At 38.2% G+C, this 21,555-nt stretch overlaps 1 protein-coding gene across 2 annotated transcripts; it reads left to right on the forward strand.

Annotated features, from left to right (window-relative positions):
- The first annotated feature begins 328 nt into the window (after window positions 1-328).
- On the forward strand, window positions 329-17,059 carry LOC107797734 (FH protein interacting protein FIP2). Of its 2 annotated transcripts, XM_016620658.2 has the most exons (11): window positions 335-506; window positions 949-1,058; window positions 6,803-6,937; window positions 7,707-7,862; window positions 9,888-9,971; window positions 11,363-11,409; window positions 11,636-11,709; window positions 13,449-13,507; window positions 13,791-13,850; window positions 14,880-14,960; window positions 16,787-17,059. In XM_016620658.2, the coding sequence occupies exons 1-11, from the start codon at window positions 455-457 to the stop codon at window positions 16,838-16,840; spliced, it is 912 nt and encodes a 303-aa protein (XP_016476144.1). In that variant the 5' UTR covers window positions 335-454; the 3' UTR covers window positions 16,841-17,059. The 2 variants fall into 2 exon arrangements, with proteins under 2 accessions (XP_075103986.1, XP_016476144.1); XM_075247885.1 differs by lacking the exon at window positions 6,803-6,937 and having other exon boundaries at window positions 329-506.
- Window positions 17,060-21,555: the final 4,496 nt, after the last annotated feature.

The raw sequence follows: 21,555 nt of genomic DNA on the forward strand, positions 1-21,555 counted from the left end.
AGGTGACCTACCAGAAAGGCCAAATATTAATACACTTCTTATAATGTCCTATTTCTGTCACTTTCTCGTATAAAAACACAAGACCTATGCCAAACAATAAGAGTAAACTTTATGCAATAACTTTCAATACTACACTCTTTAAAATTGAATTAGTCTTACGGAATGTTTGGCCAACAAAAAATGTTCTTTTTTACAAGTTGCTTTAATCCGAAGTGTTTTTCGAAAAATTACTTATTAAGAGGAGGAATTTATTTTTTGCTTATAGTAGAGTAACCCTAAATACGGGAAGTATAGGGGTTAAAGTGAAAATTACTTAAAACAAATAGGGGCAAGAGTCCAAAGTTTCGAGGACTAGAAAGAAGAATCACCTTCGCCGACTGAAGGAGGCTGTCTGTTTCGGTGCATTGAATCATCCATCCCGGACCTCAAATCCAACCCCAGGAAGGAAGCGAAAATGGCCGATCACTCCGATAGCTCCTCCTCTTCCATGGTTCGTCTGAATATCGGTATACCCTCCCTCCCTCGCTCTTATGCTTAGACATTTGATGATTTGAATCGTAATGTACAGCTATTCTATTTCATATTTAAATTTAGACAAAAAGCTGATTTCTGGCCTTTCTGCACTATCTTCCAATTTTGTCACCGTACATACGATGAATCCTTTAGGAACTATCTTACAAGTAGTACTCTTTGTTTCTTTTAATTCATAGGTTTCCATTTTCTCACTGTACAGTAAATGAAGCATAAGATGCAATATTAGAAGCAGAAATCTATTTGGGTCTGAGATGAGTATAACAATTAATATGTTAAATGTCTTCATATTGTTACTTGAATACGAAAGGACAATGCTGAAGAATTTGTCATGCAGAAATATTACTGTAGGATTTTGCCTTGTCATTTTTCTCACACACAATCTCCTTTCGGTGATCCTATAATTCTTATTTAAAGGAGGGAAGAAGTTTTGCACAACACTGGATACCCTCACGCAGCGAGAGCCGGACTCGATGCTTGCTGCTATGTTTAGTGGCCGTCACACTATCTGCCAGGAGTCAGAGAAGGTATATACATACTATGCATGCACTCACTCGTTTATTTTCTGGAGGCATGTCACAATTGACCCTCAGATGTTCAAAATAGTTAGGGAAGAGCATCATTCATAGTTAAGGAAGGAGGATAGCAAGTTAGCCTTTTTCTTCAATTTGTGAAACTTTGAGTATTTTACATTACCTGAGAGGATTGGAGTCTGATCTTATCCCTTGAAGTTCTACTCTATCTCACACCACTTATAATAATATGAAGTGGGGTACTTCCTGCCATACATTACAATTGGAAAAGCCAAACCCTTGAGTGGAAAAAGTAAGACAACTGAGTACAATATATAACAAAATTTGATGTAGGACGAGTAAACAAGAAACAATTAGATTGGTAGAAAGACTATTTCACGAATAGTCTATCAACAAAGCTTGCTCTTGGCAAAGCTTAAACAGAGAAGATACAAGTGTTTACAGAGAAACCTTAAGGAGAGAATTGTTATTTACTTAATTACAGTAGTTGCTAAAAGGACTATTTATTGGCCAACACCCAATACTAGAATCTTCTCATTACTTGATGAATAGAAAATCAAATGCAATAAAAGCTAAGGTCCACTAAATCCTTCCACCCAAGATTGTTGTAATACTATTCAGGAAAGAATCTCCCAATTGGAAATTCCCTAAATCAATTGATTTGATTCTCTGCCTGATTTCCTGCATTGATTTGATTCTCTGCTTGATCTTCTGCATCAATTCTCCCCTTTCCAGGAAAGAACTCATCCCCGAGTTGACTGCAGCTTCCAAGTAGAGTGGTTCCTTAGATGGATGATAAGGTGAAAGGTCAGCTACTTTAAAAATCTTGAAAATTTTCATGGTGTCCGACAAATCGACCATATAGGCATTATCATTGATTTTCTTTTGGATGCGATAAGGATGATACTTCTTTTGTTGGAGCTTTGTTATAAGTATCCAATGGAAACCTTTCTTTTCTCAAAAACACCATAACATCATCTCCTTCTTCAAAGGTCTATAAGCAACGATGTTATTGGCAGCTGCCTTGTACTGGGAATTAGTCTCCTCAAGTTTTTGTTTGACTTCTGCATGAATATCCTGCACTTGTTTGACTTTGTGAGTTGCAGTTATGCTTGACCTCTCCAGAATCTTGGAAATCCGCAATAGTCTCCATCAACTTTCCCTTAACTATCTTCTAACGTTGTTGGAAAAAAGCTAAAGTGAACCATCTGGTCTTGGAGCCTTGTCTCCCGCACAACTCACCACCGCTTCCCTCACCTCTTCTTCTATTGCCCTTTCCAACCACTATCTCTTTCCTTTCCCTATTTGACAAAACACTATTCCCCCAAATTTAGTCTGCATGTCACATCTTCCTTGAACAACTAACAATAGCCCCCTTAACTTCATCCTCCCTTTCAAACACCACTCCATTCACTTTTAAGGAGTCAACGAAGTTCCTCTCTTATTCGCTACCGCAACCCTATGATTTTTTTTTGTATTAGAATCCCCCTCCTTAAACTACATCCTCCATTTTTGCCTCAAACTAGTCTCTTGAGCGACCGCTAAAGCTTGCCAAACCAAGTCCGAGGACTTAGCTTCAAGCCATATAAGGACTTCTTCAAATGACATACTTTTCCATACTTCCCCTGAGCAACAAAATCGGGTGGTGCTCTATATACACCTCTTCATGGAGATCACCAAGAAGGAATGCATTTTTGATATCCAATTGATGTAAAAGCCAATGTTCAAAAGCAATTTCGAAAATGAACAAGCGGACGAAAGTGAGTTTGGCCACTGGGGAGAAGGTGTTTGAATAATCCACGCCATTAGTTTGAGCATTATCCTTTAGCCACAATTCTTGCCGTAAGTCTTGTCACATAGCCATCCAGATTAAACTTTTAATTCAAAGACCCACTTACATCTAGTGTTATCAAAGGCGCTCTTAAAGCACGCTTAAGCCTTGAAGCGAGGCTCATAACACATGTTGAGCGCTTCGCCTCGTTTAGCAGCCTCGCTTAGCGGGCGCTTCACTGTTGTCATCAAGGCTCTAAAACATACTTTTCCTTGCCAATGAGCGTAATACTGAAGAGGCGACGTTGAACAATTGATATTTACTTTAATGTAAATTTTCTTTTAATTCTTTGTCCATATATTTGGTATTCTTGCTTATAGATATTAGTCTTGGATTACACATACATATTTGTGGTTTTTCTCAATTTGCACCTTTCTTCGTTAAAGCCCACATTTTATTTGCGCTTTAAGCCCAACAGGCCTTAACTTTTCGCCTTTGACAACACTGTTACATCTTACTGCTTCCTTTCCTTTGGGTAAATTCACCAAATCCCAAGTGTGGTTTTATCTATAGCATGCATCTCCTCAAGCATTGCACCACACCATCTAGAATGGTTCAAGGTCTGCTTTCTTGTTTTGGGTACAGAGATGGAGTCCAGAGAGCCAATCAAATAACTAGACGCATGAGATTAGTGGTAGTCATAAATAAAATTAGCAATGGAATATGTGAATTTGCACCGACGTGTACCTTTGGGTACAAGGATCAAGTTGAGGAGGATGTAGTGATGAAGTAACTGACGCAAGACAAATATCATTGGTCTCTCACCTGAGTAAACTTGAACAATTAACAATCTTGATGGAGTAGATAGAGTAATTGCTGACTCATGAGACACAATAGTCGGATGTTGCTCAATAGAATACCTGAACGATGTAGAAGAAACATCATCAACTGATTGTTCATGCAAAGAACTAGTGACTTGGTGGATTGACCACCCATCTTCCTTCTCCTGACTTGTAGAAATAGGAGTTGCGTAAAAGAGCGGTGTACTCTCCAAAAATACCACATCAGTTGATACAAGATAATCGTCAAATTTAGAAGAGTAGCAATGATAACTCTTTTGAAGGTGAGAATAGCCCAAGAAAATACACTTAAAAGGCTAACTTGGTAATAGATGGTCAGACATCTCGATCATAACATTTACTTCCAAATATCTAGGCTCCACTAGAAATATTGATTTGTTTGGGAAAAGAACACTATAAGGCACACCACCAACAAGCACATTAGATGGCATGCGATTAATAAGAAAACAAGCCGTAGAGACCGTATCGGCCCTAAATTGTTTGGGAACCTTTTCTTGGATTAGCAGTGCCCAAGTTGTCTCAAGTAAATGCCTATTCTTCCTCTCAACAACTCCATTTTTAGAGGGTGTATCAACACAAGCTGTCTGGTGTAGAATCTCGTGTTTTTTCATGTAGGTCTAAAATGAGTCTGACATATATTCTTTAGCATTATCACTCCTTAGTATGTGCACAAAAAACACTAAATTGAGTTTTCACTTTAGCGCAAAAGGCACAAAGGTGGGAATACACTTCAATTGGTTCTTCATAAAATAAATCCTAGTCGTTCGAGAATAATCATCCACAAAGGTAACAAAATATTTATATCCAGTTTTGGATAATGACATGACATGGTCCCCAAATATAAGAATGAATTAACTCAAAAGCAAACTCAGCTTGTTTATTAACCCTTGGACTTAACGAGCTACGATGGTGTTTTCTATACTGGCAAGACTCACAATCCAATGAAGGAACATCATAAAACTGAGGACAAAGCTTTTTCAACATAGGGAAAAAGAGATGTCCGAACTAACAGTGTGCTTCAAATGGAGATAAGACACTAGAACAAGCAACAGAGACATCCATTCATCAAGGATGTAGAGACCATCAAATATAGTCATTTACCAATAATCTGCTTCATCACAAGATTCTGAAGTAGACAATGATCAGGAAAAAAAGGAAAAAATACGATAGAACCATTTAGCTCCTTCGTAAGTCTACTCACAAAAATAAGATTAAAGGCGACTTTTGATAGTCTTAATACAATGTAATATTGGAGGTTTGTTTAATAGTCCAGATCCCACAATGCTACAGGTTGACCCATCAACTACAGTAACTGGAGAGAGTGCTTGAAGAGGGTGCTTTATGTGCCTGAAAGCTAGAAAAAAATATTAGGATTACTTGTCATGTGATTAGTGGCGCCTAAATCAATCACCCACTTGCTTGAAGAGGAAATAATACATGTGTTACGTGACTCAGCAAGGGTAGTAACCGAAGTGGATTCCTTAAGTGATTTTCGATACTGAGAGAATTTTGCAAACTCATCCGCCGAGACCAGAATTGTTTTAGTAGATGATAGCCTATTAGCAACAACAACCTTAACTATTTTCTTAATCAAGGATTCTCACGACAGAGAATATCAAAGCTTCACAAAATAGCAACCCAAACTGCTAATATTTGAGGATAAGATAAATATCATTCGAGATAACATGGCACCCAAAAGTTTCAAATCTGACCCAACAAAACTTCTCTGGAACAAAACCAATAAACCATTCAAACGGATCAGACGAATCTGACCCAACAGAGGAAATTCCCAACAGAATGAAAATTTTAATTAAAGAGAGAAGCCTCACCAATCAGGCAGCCCCAACACAATACTGAGTATCAAAGAAATCGAACAACACCAAAAGAATCAAAATCTGCTCAGAAAAGTTTAACAAGAAACTAGAAAGAAGAATTTTTGAGCCCTAGCAGTTTTGATGACCTCGGATATTAGATTGGGTTAGAGTCCCACACTGATTGGGAATGAGTTGGTCGTCTTCTTATATAGAGTTGAGCAATCTTTTCCTCATGAGCTAGCTTTTGGGGTTAGAGTCCCATACTAACTAGGGAATGGGTTGGTGGTCTACTTTTATAGACTTGGGCAATCATTTCCGCCTAGCTTCTGGGGTTGAGTTAGGCCATATCTTCACTTAATGTATGTGATAAAGAAAATAATTTTGCACATGTTAGAATATCCATTTTGTTTATTAGTTTTTGGTGCACCCATGAGATAGATTATTGGATATCTTTCGTATTAATCACAGTTTGTGTAGGTTCTCTACTATTTAATATACTATCGGGTTTCTTACCCCATAACATCAATAAAAAATATTATTATGAAAAAAAAATGAGACAAGGAATTATCTTGAGTTAAAGATTGATAGAGCTAGCGATGACAACGTTATTGTATTAACGATGTCTATTTTGTATTCTTGTAGTTGTAGAAATAAAAATACCAATCTTTTCACCACTTGCTTTAAGAATTTTAATTTTCTTTGGAGTATTGCAATTTCAGTTCAAGATGCATTATTTGTAACAGATTTACATGAATACATGAACAAGCATGTGCATAAGCTGCACCTCATCCAAAAAATAAAAGCATGTGCATAAGCTCCGAATTCTGTTACATTTTTACATTTATCTTCTTATTCTGCTCTTTTTTCTTTTTTTCTCTGCTGTGTAATTATATGTTGGTATTCCCACCAAGGTGCACTATTCTCGTGGATAAGCTCAGTTGCTTTGTTCTAATGTTCTCATAGGATCAATATTTTTGGTCTTTTAGTAATTCAAACTTGGACAGTTCAAGATAAACTGTGTAGTTGCGCAGGGTCCTACAACACTGGTTTGGTTTTGGTTACCATGATACGATGTCTATGCATGCATATTAGAAATTTGCTGGGATGCTCTGTTCATTGGTATTAGCTTGATATTTTGTTTGAGGAAATATTATTTATATCTCTTCCTCGTCAAATATATTTATTATCTTTGGTAGGCATCAAGCTTATATTCCTTCATGTTGATCTTTGAGAAAGGGAATCTATGGTCTATGTTTTCACGACTTCAGATCTCCTTTCGATGTGTTATTGCAGGGATACATATTCGTTGACAGGGACGGAAAGAATTTTCGCCATATCCTAAATTGGTTGAGGGATGGTGTAATTCCACCTTTGAAAGACTCTGAATATGCTCAGCTTTTGCGAGAGGCGGAGTACTATCAGCTTCTTGTAAATCCATTTCTCTTTAATTGTTCATTGTGCACTTATGTATTATAAAGTACACATTGGATGCGTTCATTAAGATTTAAGGGCAGATTTTGTTTGCTTGAACCATGTGCGTATGCATTGCAGCAGAGAATAATTGCAATGGCTTCTCTTACTTCTTTCACTGCCTTGGAGATCCTATTTCATTAACTTTTTGGTGTTTCATGTAGATGATATACTTTTCATTTATTTGTTTATGTTTCTTGAGGATGTAGGAGCATGTTAAATAGCCTCTCCAGATGGAACAAGACCCTTTTTTGTCATAGACCATTGAGATATTTGAGATAAAGATTGAGGTTGGTTGAGATTTGCTTGGTTTATAAACCGTTCTGTTTTCCTGAGGTTGTAGTGAACCAAAGCGCTAGCTGTCATGGTTCCCAAAACATTGATATCAATGCAACTACTCATTAGTTGTGATTTGATTTTTTTCGTGAATGTTTCTCTTGAATATATCTGTTAAAAGGTATAGAGATGTCAGATAATCTTTATTTCTACTGAATAGCGGATGCTGTTTGGAATTCAACTTTTTTGAGAGCTGTTATAGATTCTCTAATTTTTGTTTTTGTTTTTATATGGGAGATCTTCCCAGAAATAATAAACTTATTCACCTTATCAAATAATTCAGCTATTTCGAGAGCTACAAGAATTTACTTGCAGCTAAATACTCTTCGTATGGGGTTTCTGTGTGTCCTTGAAGTTGTTAAAACTACTCAGTTTACCTGTTTCATTTCAGGGACTAGTAGATGAAGTTAAAGCTGTTCTGAGTAAGAGGAAGGAGGATGAGGAGTTGGGTACCGAATTGACACGCATTGATATTATCAAATGCATACAATCTGACAGAGTCAGATTTCGGGGAATTAATCTTTCTGGTCTCGATCTTTCGAAGTTGGTAATATACTCTAGTGCTACACTATTTCATTTCTTTATGCTCTTATTTGCTGATACGTTTGCTTAATCTACACTCTCTGGAGTGCTTCTTACCCAAAACCGGATATTTTCTGGTACCTTGGGTCAGTAATCCAAGGTGACGGGGAGATCGGTGAGGATGTCACACACCGTATTGGAGTAGGATGGATGAAGTGGAGGCTTGCCTCCGGTGTCTTGTATGATAAGAAGGTGCCACTAAGACTTAAAGATAAGTTCTACAGAATGGTGATTAGACTGGCTATGTTGTATGGGGCGGAGTGTTGGCCTGTAAAAAACTCTCATGTCCAGAAGTTGAAAGTAACGGAAATGAGGATGTTGAGATAGATGTGTGAGCATACTAGGAGAGACAACAAAAAATAAAGTTATTCGAGACAAGGTGGGGGGTGGTTCCGCGGAGGATAAGCTGCGGGAAGTGAGAATGAGATGGTACAGGCATGTGAGGAGATGTCCGGAGGCCCAGTAAGGAGGTGTGAGAGGTTGCACATGGGGTCTAGGGAGGGGTAGAGGGAGGCCTAAGAAGTATTGGGGAGAGGTGATTACATATGATATGGCGCTTCTGCAGCCTACTGAGGACATGACCCTTGATAGGAAGTTGTGGAGGTCGAAGATTAGGGTAGAAGGTTAGTAGGTAGTATAGTGTACTTCCCTTTCTTACTGGTAGCTTTAGCATTACGCTAGTTGTGGCTTATTCTTTGCATATTATTACCTATTATTGCTTCTGGTTCATTTTGTTTAAATCTCACTATTGCTTATGCTTTCTTCTCATAACTTATTCATTTTTATATTTTACATTTCTTTACTGATTACTGTACTTACCCGAGCTGAGGGTCTCTTGGAAACAACCTCTCTACCTGCACAAGGTAGGAGCAAGGTCTGAATACACACTACCCTCCCCAGACCCCACTTGTTGGAATATACTGGGTATGTTGTTGTTGTACTTGACAAAGAATTTATGCTTCATCTTTCCTCTATAGGGGCATCATCGTCCTCATCCTATTTTTTTAAATTTTTTTTAATGATGTTTATCAATATATAAATGAATAAGAGAGCAAAAATTTTGTGAGATAAAGAGGGTACAAGAAAGGACAAGTTGTCCTCAAGTCTTACATTAAGAAAAAGGGGAAATTCAGAATACAACGTTTGATCTCCTGTAGAATTTAAAAAATGTCCTGTGGCCTTACTCCACAAAGATTATAGAAAGACTACTTTATTCTAGAGATGGTCTTGTGAGAGATAATGATCCTAAAAGAGTTAGCATTCATTTGTACCCAAATGCACCAGAAAACAGACAGGTAGCAAAGTGCATTTCCTAGTATCTCTCTTTTTGCTATGAGCCGACGAGTTCATGACAGAAGCCTTAGCACAAGGCAGAGAATAACTAGTTACGGGTCGATGTGGCCAAGCAACATATCCACCAATTCATTATTCTTTTTATTTTTGGTTTGTAATATATCTCCCTAATATTCCAAAGTCGGGCACAATTGCATTGCAAATGGACTCATAGAAAGAGATGTGAATTAGTTACGCTACTACTATTGCACAAATCCTGCTAATACTTATTTTTGCATAATATCTTCTCCGGGGTTGAGTCTACCATAAAATAGGGATGAAGCAAATTACATATTAGGGGCAAATTGCATTTCAGGTGAAGGGGCTGAGGTAAAATCTATAGAGGTATGTGATTCAACAATGCCTGGGGAGAATTTGTTAGTAAAGACTACCAATGGCTCTGGGTTCCAAACTTAAGTATCTCCAGAATTGGAGAATTCAATCTCGGGATGCCATGTGAAAAAAGCTTTTTCTCTTCCACTGTTATCTAGGTTCCTTAAAAAGGTGAAAATTCTTAGAAAAGGAAGCCCATCTTGGTGGCATCATAATAGCTTTCTTTCTTCTGTGTTACTCCTCTTTGGCAAGTTAGGAGAAGCCATTATTCGTGCTATTTTTCTAGAAGTTTTTAATTAGTTAATGGTGCCTGTTTTATGTGCAGGACTTGTCATTTGTGGACTTCAGCTATGCATGTCTGAAAACCGTGTTCTTCTCGCGTGCCAATCTTCAGTGTGCAAAATTCAGGGTATTATTTCTCAATTGAAAGTTGCTGAATTTTCAACTGCAGTTAGTGTGCAGATCATTGAGAATGTTACTATATATTTACGCAGTCATAATACCTTTGGGAGAGTGGTCGCCTTTTAACTTTAGCATTGCATTTCTTTTATTTACACTTGTGATAATAGTTTATAATCTAGAATATACAATTCTGAGAAGAACAAAGTAGCACTCCACAATCTTTGGATGAGCTATTCGTTTTCGGTTTGGTAAGAGGAAGGGAGAAAACTTGGAATTTGCTAAGCCCTCGCTTTGGCTTTGTTTGGCTAAAAAGGAGTTCTAGTGTTATCTACTTTTCCAAGATTAAGGATTGTGTTCTGAAGTGTTGCAATGTCTACTTTAGCAGAGTACTTAACTGGAGCTAATTGGGAATGCTTCAGTCCCATCTGTGGTGTTGATGGGAGATGAGTGTCTTAGCAGCCAATTTTAGAAGAAAATGGCTGGACTGGGATTTGACTAGGTTATGCCAGCTTGATCAAAGGCTTGTAACCTTGTTTGAGTGCGGTAACTATATTACTGTATGGGAAGGAGGAGGAAGTTATTGAGAGGGGTAAGCTATGTCATATGGACTCTCCTTTTTGTCTTGAAATGCCCGCGTTGAATAGGTATGGCCTCGGTAATACCTTGTTGGATCCATACCTTTTGCAGATTCTCATACCCCAGTCCATGTAATAATATATAGACGATAAGGATCCCAAATCAGTCTCACCGATTTCCAGTCTTCTTTGCAAATTGTCTCTTGCTCAGGGGTATTTGCACATTCTTTTGGATAAGTGGTTGTTTCTTAATAATTTATCAAGATTGGATGTCTTATGTTGTGTAAAAGAAGTTTTGGAGATAGTAAACTATGTTGCATGCTCTTCTATTTGCTTGATGTGCCCACATCGAATGGGTATGATAGGGTAATATCTTATTTGATTGCCTGTAGCTGAATCTCATACCCGACTCCATATAGCGTAGACGTAATGATTTCAATCAGTCTGAGCCATTTCAAGTCTTTGCAAATTGCCTCATTTGGTGCTGTAAGGTACTTGCAGGCATACTTCGGACTAAGCTGGTCTTAAATAAGTTAAGTGCACAAGATCGCATGTTTTCTCGTGTAGCCATTGTACATAGCTGGAATCTTTTTGTCCTTTTCAATGAAACTCTTGATTGCTAATCCCGTAAAAGGAAAAGTAAAAGTAAAAGTTAGCTTTTATGTAGGGAACTCTTGGTTGGCTGGTGGTATATGTAGAGTCCTTGTTTACAAGGGCTCAGGGAACAGTTGCACTCTAAGCTCCTTATACTAATATCTGCGCATGACTTCAGTCACTAAGTAATGATTTTTTTTTCTTGGTCGGTCTTTAACTTTTGGTACAGGATGTCGATGCTGAAGCTTCCATTTTTCACAATGCCACATTGCGCGAGTAAGCTAAAGAACATAATCTTTCGGTTTCCACATCATAAGTAGATCATGCATTGCATTTAATCATCTTTTCATTGTTCGATTTTTTAAAGATTCATCCACTATACAATCCCTTTTAACAGGCTCTACATATTTGTATAAAGGAATTGTTTAAGCACACATGTTATTTTATAGCTCATCTTTACTGTCAAGTTGCAACCTTAGTGATTTTGTCTTGCCTAGGGAAGATGTGAATTCACTGGAGCAAACCTTCGTGGAGCTGTATTAGCTGGTGCTAATCTTCAAAGTGCAAATTTACAAGGTAATGGTTACAACAGATTTGTTTTGATATTTTCTAATAAGGTAAATAATTTCATTAAGGCAGCCCAGTGCAGTAATCTCCGCTATGCATGGGGTCCGGGAAAGAGCCGGGACCACATTGGGTCTTATGTACGCAACCTTACCTTGCATTTCATTAATAATGGGAAAATCTCCCGCATACAAGTAGTATATGAAAAAGTAGAGAATCTACATCAAAGTGTGATACTGTAGGTGCAAAACCAATCTTCTAGACAAACTGGAACCTCATGGACGCACCAAAAAAAAAACTAAAAATGAGAGGCTATTCCTCAAATGTACATGGGCACACTCCATCTCCTCGAAAACTCACCTTTTCATTCCCTCCACAGGACCCAATTTCATCACCTTGAAGGTTATGTTGCTGAAGAAGTCCTCCCATCCTTTCATAATAATCCTCCAAAGTCCACATCCAAAAGGAAGTGACACTTTTGTCATAATGCTAGCCTCTTTTCAATTCTCTCAATCACTGGATTCCACACTGCTTGGTCCTTATTGGAAGCACCTAAGGGTAACCAGAGATGAGTAGTTAGCAGAGCTCCAATCTGCAATTGAGCACTTGTGTTAGATTTTCAATATTGTTCGCTTCATCCACCGGAATGGTCTCACTTCCTGTGTTTGATCTTGAGGCCTGACAGTGACACTGCGGGAACCTTATAAGAAGTTATCTAAGATAATCCAGTGGTTCATCCATGTACGCATTACAGAAAACTAAAGTGTCGTCAGCGGACAAGAGATGTGAAACCCCCTCACCGTACGTAGCCCCCCGATCGCTGAAGAAAAGTCTCTCAGTAACCACCTACCACTACATTATCCATCGTTCTACTTCATGCTTCCATAACCAGAATGAAAAGCATGGGGTATAATGGATCCCACTGGCTCAAGTTGCTCGAGCTGCCAAAGAAACCACACGCGCTACCATTCACTAGACCTGAAGTCTGACCTTAGAAATAGTTTGTGGATTTTAAGGGAGTTGCTAACTCCCAACTATCACTTATGTGTAATTACCTACAAACTTGCTGTAAATCTAATATCTCATTGATGATTGTCCTTGACTTTAATCAATCACTCAACTACTCCTCAATGTCCTCAACTTTAATCATTTGGAGAATTTCAGTGTTGGCTTGCTGCTGTTACAGATGTTCTTGCTTTTATTAAATTTGTTTGCTGTCTTATTCTGTACTTTGAAAGCTAGTCAATGATTCTCTTGGATGTTTAAATTAGGAAATTTTGTTTCTAGGTTAGCTCTAGCAGTAATTTACATCGAAGTATTATGTTGTGTCCCTATACGAAAAAGAAAACATGAAAAGCATTTTTTCAATTAGTCGAGAGGAATGCCTAATTGACTCATTCTTTTGAATTTAGCCAGAGCAATGCCAAGTTACTTCATTGTTTTGGATATAGACAGATTAGAAAAATTGAATAGCAATTCTGCCGCTAATAGGAGCCAAACCTAATTTTTCTATGCTTGATCAACAAAGCAAAAGAAACAAGATCGTTTCCCTATATAATACTGTTAAACTATGTATGAAATCGGCATATATTTTTGTTTAAAATATTTCCTGATGATTTAGCAGGCTGTTTTCTTTTCACATGTAAAGCATGAACAGTCTGCTTGTGATCAAGAATATATGTTCTTTCTTGATATTGTCCTTCTGTCTGTCATTTTTATTATTATGATAATCCTTCTTTATTTAAATACAGATGCCTGTCTAATAGGCTGTAGCTTTTGTGGGGCGGATCTTCGTTCAGCTCACCTACAGGTTAAATTCTTTGGCTGCATCCTCTTAATCCCATCCTTTTTTACATCTTTTCTTGAACAAGATATTCTATTACAGCCCCTGTCTCTGATTCTTTTTAAATATAATTCTTATTCAACTTTGGTGGTAGAAACTGAGTGAACGTAAGATTTGCAATGAGAGGCCTAGATTCTTATCCTTTGTTTATATGCTCTCACCCGAGTTTTACAACTCTGTTCAGCATTTTTATTCTGAGGCTTGTGTGATTGTGAACATGATAAATTACTATTTATTCTCAAACTCTCAGACGGCTGATCTTACCAATGCCAATCTCGAAGGAGCGAATCTTGAAGGCGCCAATCTGAAGGTAAAAGATGACTTTTAAAATATTTTTTGCTTATAATTCACTGGAAGTTCACTCGACCCAACTAGATTTCGTTCCATTTTTGCTAAAAAATATTACAAACTGTTCTTTAACAAGGATGTAGGTTTTTGGCTTTTTGCTTCCTGCTTGGACCACAGCTTCTTGAAATAGGAATAAGTGACCTTTCAACAACCTTTGTACGCTTCTTTCTACAGCTTCAAACTGCTTTTATTTGCTACGGTGAAAGCATTTAAGATATTATCCTAATATAGTAACACATGGGGCCTTCTATTTAAGCATCTTCGTCATGTATTATGTTATTTGTCTAGGCCCGACCTGCAGAACTTAACAATTAACTGGTAAGGGGTTGAGTTACTAACCACTAAGGGCTAAAGTTCACAAGTCATGGAATGTTTAACCTAAATTGACGGCCATACCTAGACACTACCTTATAAGTCATGAAACTCCTCCGTCCCTTCCCATGTGTGATGATTTTGTCCTACATAAACATTACTTGCTTATCAATGTCAGCCAAACCTTTCCTTTTCTTCACCTGGACCGGGCATTCACAATCTATTGTTGTAATGAGGCACTTGCAACACCCAATTTAGTCTATACCACCTAAAGCATAATGCAATGAGATCCCTCTTTCATCTCAAATCAAGAGGTTCTGCCACCCCCTCCACTAACTTGAGTAAAAGAGTCTTACGAACAGTCTGGAAGATATCTCTTGTTAGTTTTCAAAATTTTCTTGAACTTTGCAGACAGAATCTTTCTCACTCCTCCCCCCCTTCCCCATTTCTCTTTGGGATTTATAAATAGTAAGTGCAGGCATTAATAGAGGGGCACCAAGGGTTGGCAGTACAAAAATTAATAAAAAGTGAGAGGACTCTGAACCTATAGTCTACTCATCCAAAAGAGTATATGAACTCTCATGACGAGTCAGCTACGCTTATTACTTTTTCTTGTGAATCCAAACAAGGATTCAATTTCCTTTAATGCCTCTTGATTAATTTCCACAATTTATTCCAGGGTGCAAAGTTAACCAATGCAAATCTGAAGGGTGCAAATCTTCAAAGAGCTTATCTTCGGCATGTAAATCTTCGTGATACGGTAAGTCACTACCACTGAGAATCAAAGAGCTTTGTGATTTCTTCTGTATGTTTCATTTAATCCTCATTTAGGTTGGTTTTACGATGCATGGATGTGGGAATTATTTTTTTGGGGGGGGGGGGGGATAATTGTGTAAAACATAATCGTGGTTTCATTCACTGGCAAGGATTTCCCTTTTCCTGTCTTTTTGCTGAATGTTCTTGCTTTCCAATTTCATCCAATGAATTTCCATCTGGAAAGAAAGAAAGTTGATTGTAGTTCAATCAAAGTTTCTTGAATATTTTGAAGTTATATTGGTATCATGAGGAACTCCAGTGAGATCTCAGTCTTTGAACTTCAAACTACTTGTAGCAGTGCATTTGACCTCACCAACTATTGCAATGCTAGTAACCATGAGTTGCTAAATATATGTGAATGACAGATCTCTGCCATCAGTCAATATCTCTCCCACAATTTGCTACTTGAATATCATCTCGAACTCAAGCCGTTGAGTTTTTGGGTGTTTGTGTGGCTACTCTCTCATGAATCCATATTGATTTCAAGTTGCTTTCTTGCAGTAATTACTTGCCCAACCTCTCAAGCTTACCTGTGATGTATTTGCATTTTCTTAATTGTGACTACTAACTCTTACTTTCACTTTTATGTATTATTTTTTGAGATGGAACTTTTATGTATTATTATGGGTAAAGAAGCATGAGGTCAACATTACCATTTTTCAATATCTAGCACTAGGTTTTGGAGTAAAACAGAATTTACATTCTAATCTTTGACTACTTAAGTGTCTTGTCACTCAAATTGTTAAAGGCAGAATATTTTAGTTACGAATATGTGACATCTGGCATCTAAAGGTATGACCTAGTAGCCTATGAAGTGGGTGCAGACCAGGGTTCAAATCCCACGCTAACTCTGCCTTAGCTTGATGGGCAGAGTTATCCGGTACCTATGCTTACGGGAGGTAGCAGGTACCTTGTCGAATAATCAAGGTGTGCAAATGCTGGTCCGGACACCACTCTTATTTAAAAGAAGTGGCACTGTGAAGTAAAGTTTGTGAGACAACCTATCAAATAATGTGCTTAGTTGCAGCCCCAGAAATTAGTACGCATGACATATAAGAACCAGAATCATTTACGTTGCACTGGGTGCTCATCAGCCAAGGCATACGTGTGGCTATGTGTTTTATTCTGAGACCATCTTTGTTCTACTAGCATGTCATATCTGAGGTCAGCTGCAGAAAACTTGCATGGTAATTCCCTTAGGGATCGTTTGGTTACCGGGTGGGATAGACAAAGATATCCCATCTGATTAGCTATCCCACATTCTATAATGGATAGCTTATACCACCATTTTGGTATAAAATTTATCCCACACCAGCTTACCCATAACCAAACATGAGATAAATACAATTCCAAATTCTATCCCGGGATTAGTTTCCTTATCCCGGTAACCAAATGACCTCTAACTGTTGCTGTTGGACCATCAAGTGTGGTTCCATCTAGAGAGATTCCAAGGAGTTTTATGAAAGAGTATGAACAATGAATTTTGGGAGCTCCTTAACTCCTTTTAGTTGTATGCGTTGAGGTTTCTTCCCATTCCATGACTTATGTCCTCTTTAGTACTAGCATGCAATGTAGTGTCTGATGTGACAAAATTTGACCATATTAGTTTCCTGATCGTATATTTGCCTGAAATAGAGGGGAAGGTTCAACAAAGATGGAGCTAGTCACTTGAGTGGTTGTGGACTTGTGGTTCAGCTTCACTGTTAATAGTCTGTGCTTGGAACTATGATTAGATTTGAATCAACTAAATATTTCATTTTCTTTTCTCAGCATTTGGAGGGGGCGAAGCTTGATGGTGCAAATTTACTGGGTGCAATCAGGTGACACCCCTCTCAATGTGGGTTGTAGCTCATTTTAAGGTTAATATCTGTATTAGTTTTTACCCAAATTGTTTCAACCATGCTGGCCTTGCTAAAATGTTTAGCTTCTGTTCTGAGATGAACAAAGATGTACTGAGACAATATTGACATGCTCGATAATTTCCTGATCGTATATTTGCCTGAAATCTGATCGTATAAATCTAAGGCGAGAATTTGTGTTTAATTTGTGGATTACGCCTAATCTGTCTGCATAGATGGGTATTTTAAACAAGATGTACCAAGACAAATCGATTGCGTTTAAGGTGGAAGTTATCCTTATTAACTATCGGTCTCATTTCTTGTTATTTTAAGGGCTAGAAGTCCAGTGAAAAGTAGCAGCAAAGCATACATCTAATAGATTATCATCAAAGCTTATAACTTAGTCATATCATAATTGCTTACAAGCAATAAAGCATACATCAAACAATTTATCATCGCTTGTAATGTAGTATTATCATAATTAAATACATCTACTCTTTTATACATCATGATTGGTATAACAATGTCCGTTCTTCTTCCGCTCCTCTTTTTTTTGGCAAGGAAAATCAACAGTAGAGACCATATATAAAGGAAGAGGGGAAAAGAAAAGTAGTTCACCATAAGAAGTTATAACTCACTTAACTGTGCTTGCAAATATTATTGCAGTTTTTTTTTAAAATATTTATGTTGGACCAGTTTTGGTTCTGCCAAATCAATTTCTTTAGGGTAACATACTTTCGAGTTTTTTTTTGGTTGATTTCCCTCCCCTTTGATTTCCCTTTGATCCCTTTTTGTTGGAGCTATTTTTCTTTGGCGACTCGAACTCACGACCCTGAAGTTGTAGGTGCGGGGTGTTCCATCTGATCAACCCCTCTTGTCTGTTTTCAACCTCGTCTAAACGAGATGTTAGAATTTGATAATGAGCTTCAAGAAATAGTTCAAGAAAAAGATATACAGCATTTCACCGCCCCCCACCAATAACTACAATAGCGGAATCAAAAAAAAGTTAGTAGCTTCTAAAAATTGAACTGATAAAGTGTCCTATTGACAAACAAAAAAGCTCTCCGTACAAGTATCTGCCTACTTTTTTGGCGTGCCTTCCAATGGGGACGACGCCAGCACTATATCGGCGTGTCCAACTGGAAATCTCGCTCCCCCAGTTGGGGGGCGATGAACCCGACTGAAGGAATTGCTCTGAAGACTGACTATGCAAATGTTGTCATAGCACAATCGAAACCCTAAAATCCAAAACCTAGCTCTCTAGTGGTGGCCCGACAGCGACACACAACATGCCGGCAGTGATCTTCAAGGCAGATGACTACTATGGCATAATGGCCGATGAATGCAGATGGACAATGGTTGGAAAATTCACTTATGGAAGACCAAGGATTGAAAGCATAAGGTCGAAATTCCTGGAGCAAATCCCTCTAAAAGGTAAAGTTAGAATTAGTGCCTACAATTACAGGCATGTATTTATTGATGCGTATTACGTTCAAGTGGTCGCCAGATTTTGACCCAATTGAAGAAACTTCATTGGCCCCAATTTGGGTATTATTGCCGGAAGTAAAGTATCACCTATTTAATTGGGAAACAAATCCTATACTCCTCTGAAAGAAGATATTGCCGCAGTCATAAGATCAAGGCCTAGCTTTGCCAAAGTCGGAGTGGAAGTGGACCTCAATAAACCATTACCAAAAACTATGTTGGACTAGATGGGCAAGAAATTGGTCCAAAAAGTCGTGAACAAAAGCTTGAATACGAGGGAGTTCATGCATTCTGCAGAACCTATAAATTGCAGGGACATGACAAGGTTGAGACAAGAAAGAACGAGAAAAAGGGAGAAGAAACCTCAGGGAATATGCTGGAAGTACAGAACAACATGGATAATAGAGAGAAGTCATCTGGAAACCAAATAGAAGGAACTAGGGACAAAGCTAAACAGAATATACAAGATGAAGATGGCTTTATTCAAGTTACTGGAAAGAAAACCAGGAGAACTAAGAACAAGGTCGAACCTCTTAACATTAGTAAGGGAGAGGAAGAAGAGAAGGCTCCAGCCAACAGTGTTGCCGAAAACAAATAAATGCGGGAAGAACAGCCAGCAGTAGATCAAACTATATCATCAACTCAAACTGAAATCCAAACGTAAAAAAAAGAAGAAGAAAAAGCAAAAGATGACCACAGTCCCCTTTTTGAGGGTCAAGAAGAGGATATGGGTTAAACAAAAGCAAAAGAAGATGACTGAGGGCATGATAAGAGATGCAATGAAAAGAGAGGAAACTAAGGATGATCAGAAAGTTCAAGATGGTGAAATTCAGGAAGGAATTAACGCCAACTAAGATGGAGATGATAACAAAGTGTAGGAAGCAGCTCCAAAGATATCCGATACTGAATGTATTCAAAATAAAGGGATACAACTTATAATGGACCTGGGATCTTTAAAAGGCTTTTTACAGATATGTATAGTGTAGTCTTGTCCTACATTGGAATAGGAGTAATATCTCCTTGTAGTGTATAGCTATAAATAGAGACCTCTTGTATTGTATTTATCATCCAATATTAATAACATATTTTCTCCCGTGCCTTCTCACATGGTATCAGAGCATTAGTGAGAAAAGATCGCTGTGCGTCATTCCAGCGTTAACCGGGAAGAAAGAACTTAGTCATCGTGCAAATTTTCCGGTGACCTAAGGCTTGTCTAAGTGAAAGTCACTTTCTGTCGGTGTTGTACTAAAACCAATACCACCACGAGGTAGATCACCCTCCGACGACCAACCCCTGAAATTTTATCCGGCAGAAAAGCCGTCACGCTCCTCCACGCGCCGGCAACAACTTTTCCGGCGAGGGTTCCGGCCACTTTCCGACCATTTTTTCGCGAAACTTCTTCAGGACAGTGTGCTCTTCTCAAAATTCCGAGCCTACCCATCTAATTCAAATCAAATTCCGACCACTTTTATATTTTTCCGGCGTGAACAATGCCCTTTCTGGCCATTTTTTGAAAACATTTCTTCAGGACAGTTTGTTCGCAAAGGAATTCCGAGTCTATCCATCCTGGTTACGATAAATTCCGACAACTTTGGAATTTTCCGGTGAGCTACAGTGTTTCCGGCGCAGAACAATGTTCTGTTTTTCTGCTGTAAACAGTGTTTTTCAAGATATTTCTTCAGTTTTCTCACATGAGTTACATATTTCCACTATTTCAAGTTAACCCTACTACTACAAATAGTAGCGACATTGGAACCGATGCTTTGAATAGTCGGATGGTTTCTTTAGCAGATTATATTGAGTTCCTTCAGTATAAAATATGTAAGCAGACATTTTCTGAGATAGCTTTTGTTGTTCAAACAGGTAATAGCGTGATTTATTTCTCTCAATCTTTATCCTCTGAGTCTTGGGTCATTGATTCAGGCGCATCTGATCATATTTTTGGTAACAACTCTCTTTTCACTGCTATTTCGTATTCTCAATCTCTTCCAAAAGTCACAATGGCCAATGGGTCTCAAACCATGGCAACTGTAATAGGTCAAGCAAGCCCACTTCCTTCCTTACCTTTAGATTCAGTCCTTTATGTTCCCAATAGTCCTTTTAATCTCATAGCTGTTAGTCGCTTAGCCAAATCACTTAAATGCGCTGTTTTATTTCTTGATGACCATGTTTTTATACAGGAACGCAGTACGAGGCGGATCATTGGTACCAGACGTGAATCAAACTTACTTTATTACCTTATCCTTGCTAAATCACATGGACTCACATCTTGTCTTTCTCCTATAACTTGTCCTGTTACTGATTCACCAGATTTATTACATAAACGGTTGGGACATCCCAGTTTGTCAAAACTTCAGAAAATGGTATCTAGTTTATCTCACTTGTCAGCTCTAGAGTGTGAGTCATGTCAGCTCAGTAAGCATACCCGCTCCCATTTTCCTCGGTGTCTTGATAATCGAGTAGAGTCACCTTTTACTTTAGTCCATTCAGATATTTGGGGTCCTAGTTGGGTCAGTTCCACCTTGGAATTCCGCTACTTTATCAGTTTCATTGATGATTATTTCAAGTGCACTTGGATATTTTTGATAAAAAATCGATCTGAGCTGATTTCTATTTTTCAGACCTTCCACGCTGAAATTCAAAATCAATTTGGGGTTTCTATTCGCACATTTCGTAGTGATAATGCCCGAGAGTATTTGTCTTTCCCATTTCAGCAGTTTATGAAATCTCATGGGATTATTCATCAAACATCTTGTCCGTACACATCTCAACAAAATGGGGTAGCTGAAAGAAAGAATAGACATCTTATTGAAACTGCTCGTACCCTACTCATACAATCTCATGCTCCGTTGCGTTTTTGGGGGATGCAGTTCTTACATCTTGCTATCTTATTAATCGTATGCCATCTTCAGCTATCCAGAACCAAGTTCCATTCTCTGTCATGTTTCCCCATTTACCTTTGTTCTCTCTTCCACCCCGTATCTTTGGAAGCACTTGTTTTGTCCATAACCTTACTCGAGGAACAGATAAGTTAGCTCCTCGTGCTCTTAAGTGTGTATTTTTGGGTTTCTCGAGAACACAAAAGGGGTATCGATGCTACTCTCCTGACCTCCAGCGGTACCTTATGTCCGCTGATGTTACCTTCTTTGAAACCCAATCATACTTCACAGGTTCAGGTCATCACTTAGATATTTCTGAGGTACTACTAGTTTCATC

Source organism: Nicotiana tabacum, chromosome 24 (assembly GCF_000715075.1).
Source record: "Nicotiana tabacum cultivar K326 chromosome 24, ASM71507v2, whole genome shotgun sequence".
Taxonomy (NCBI): Eukaryota; Viridiplantae; Streptophyta; class Magnoliopsida; order Solanales; family Solanaceae; genus Nicotiana; species Nicotiana tabacum.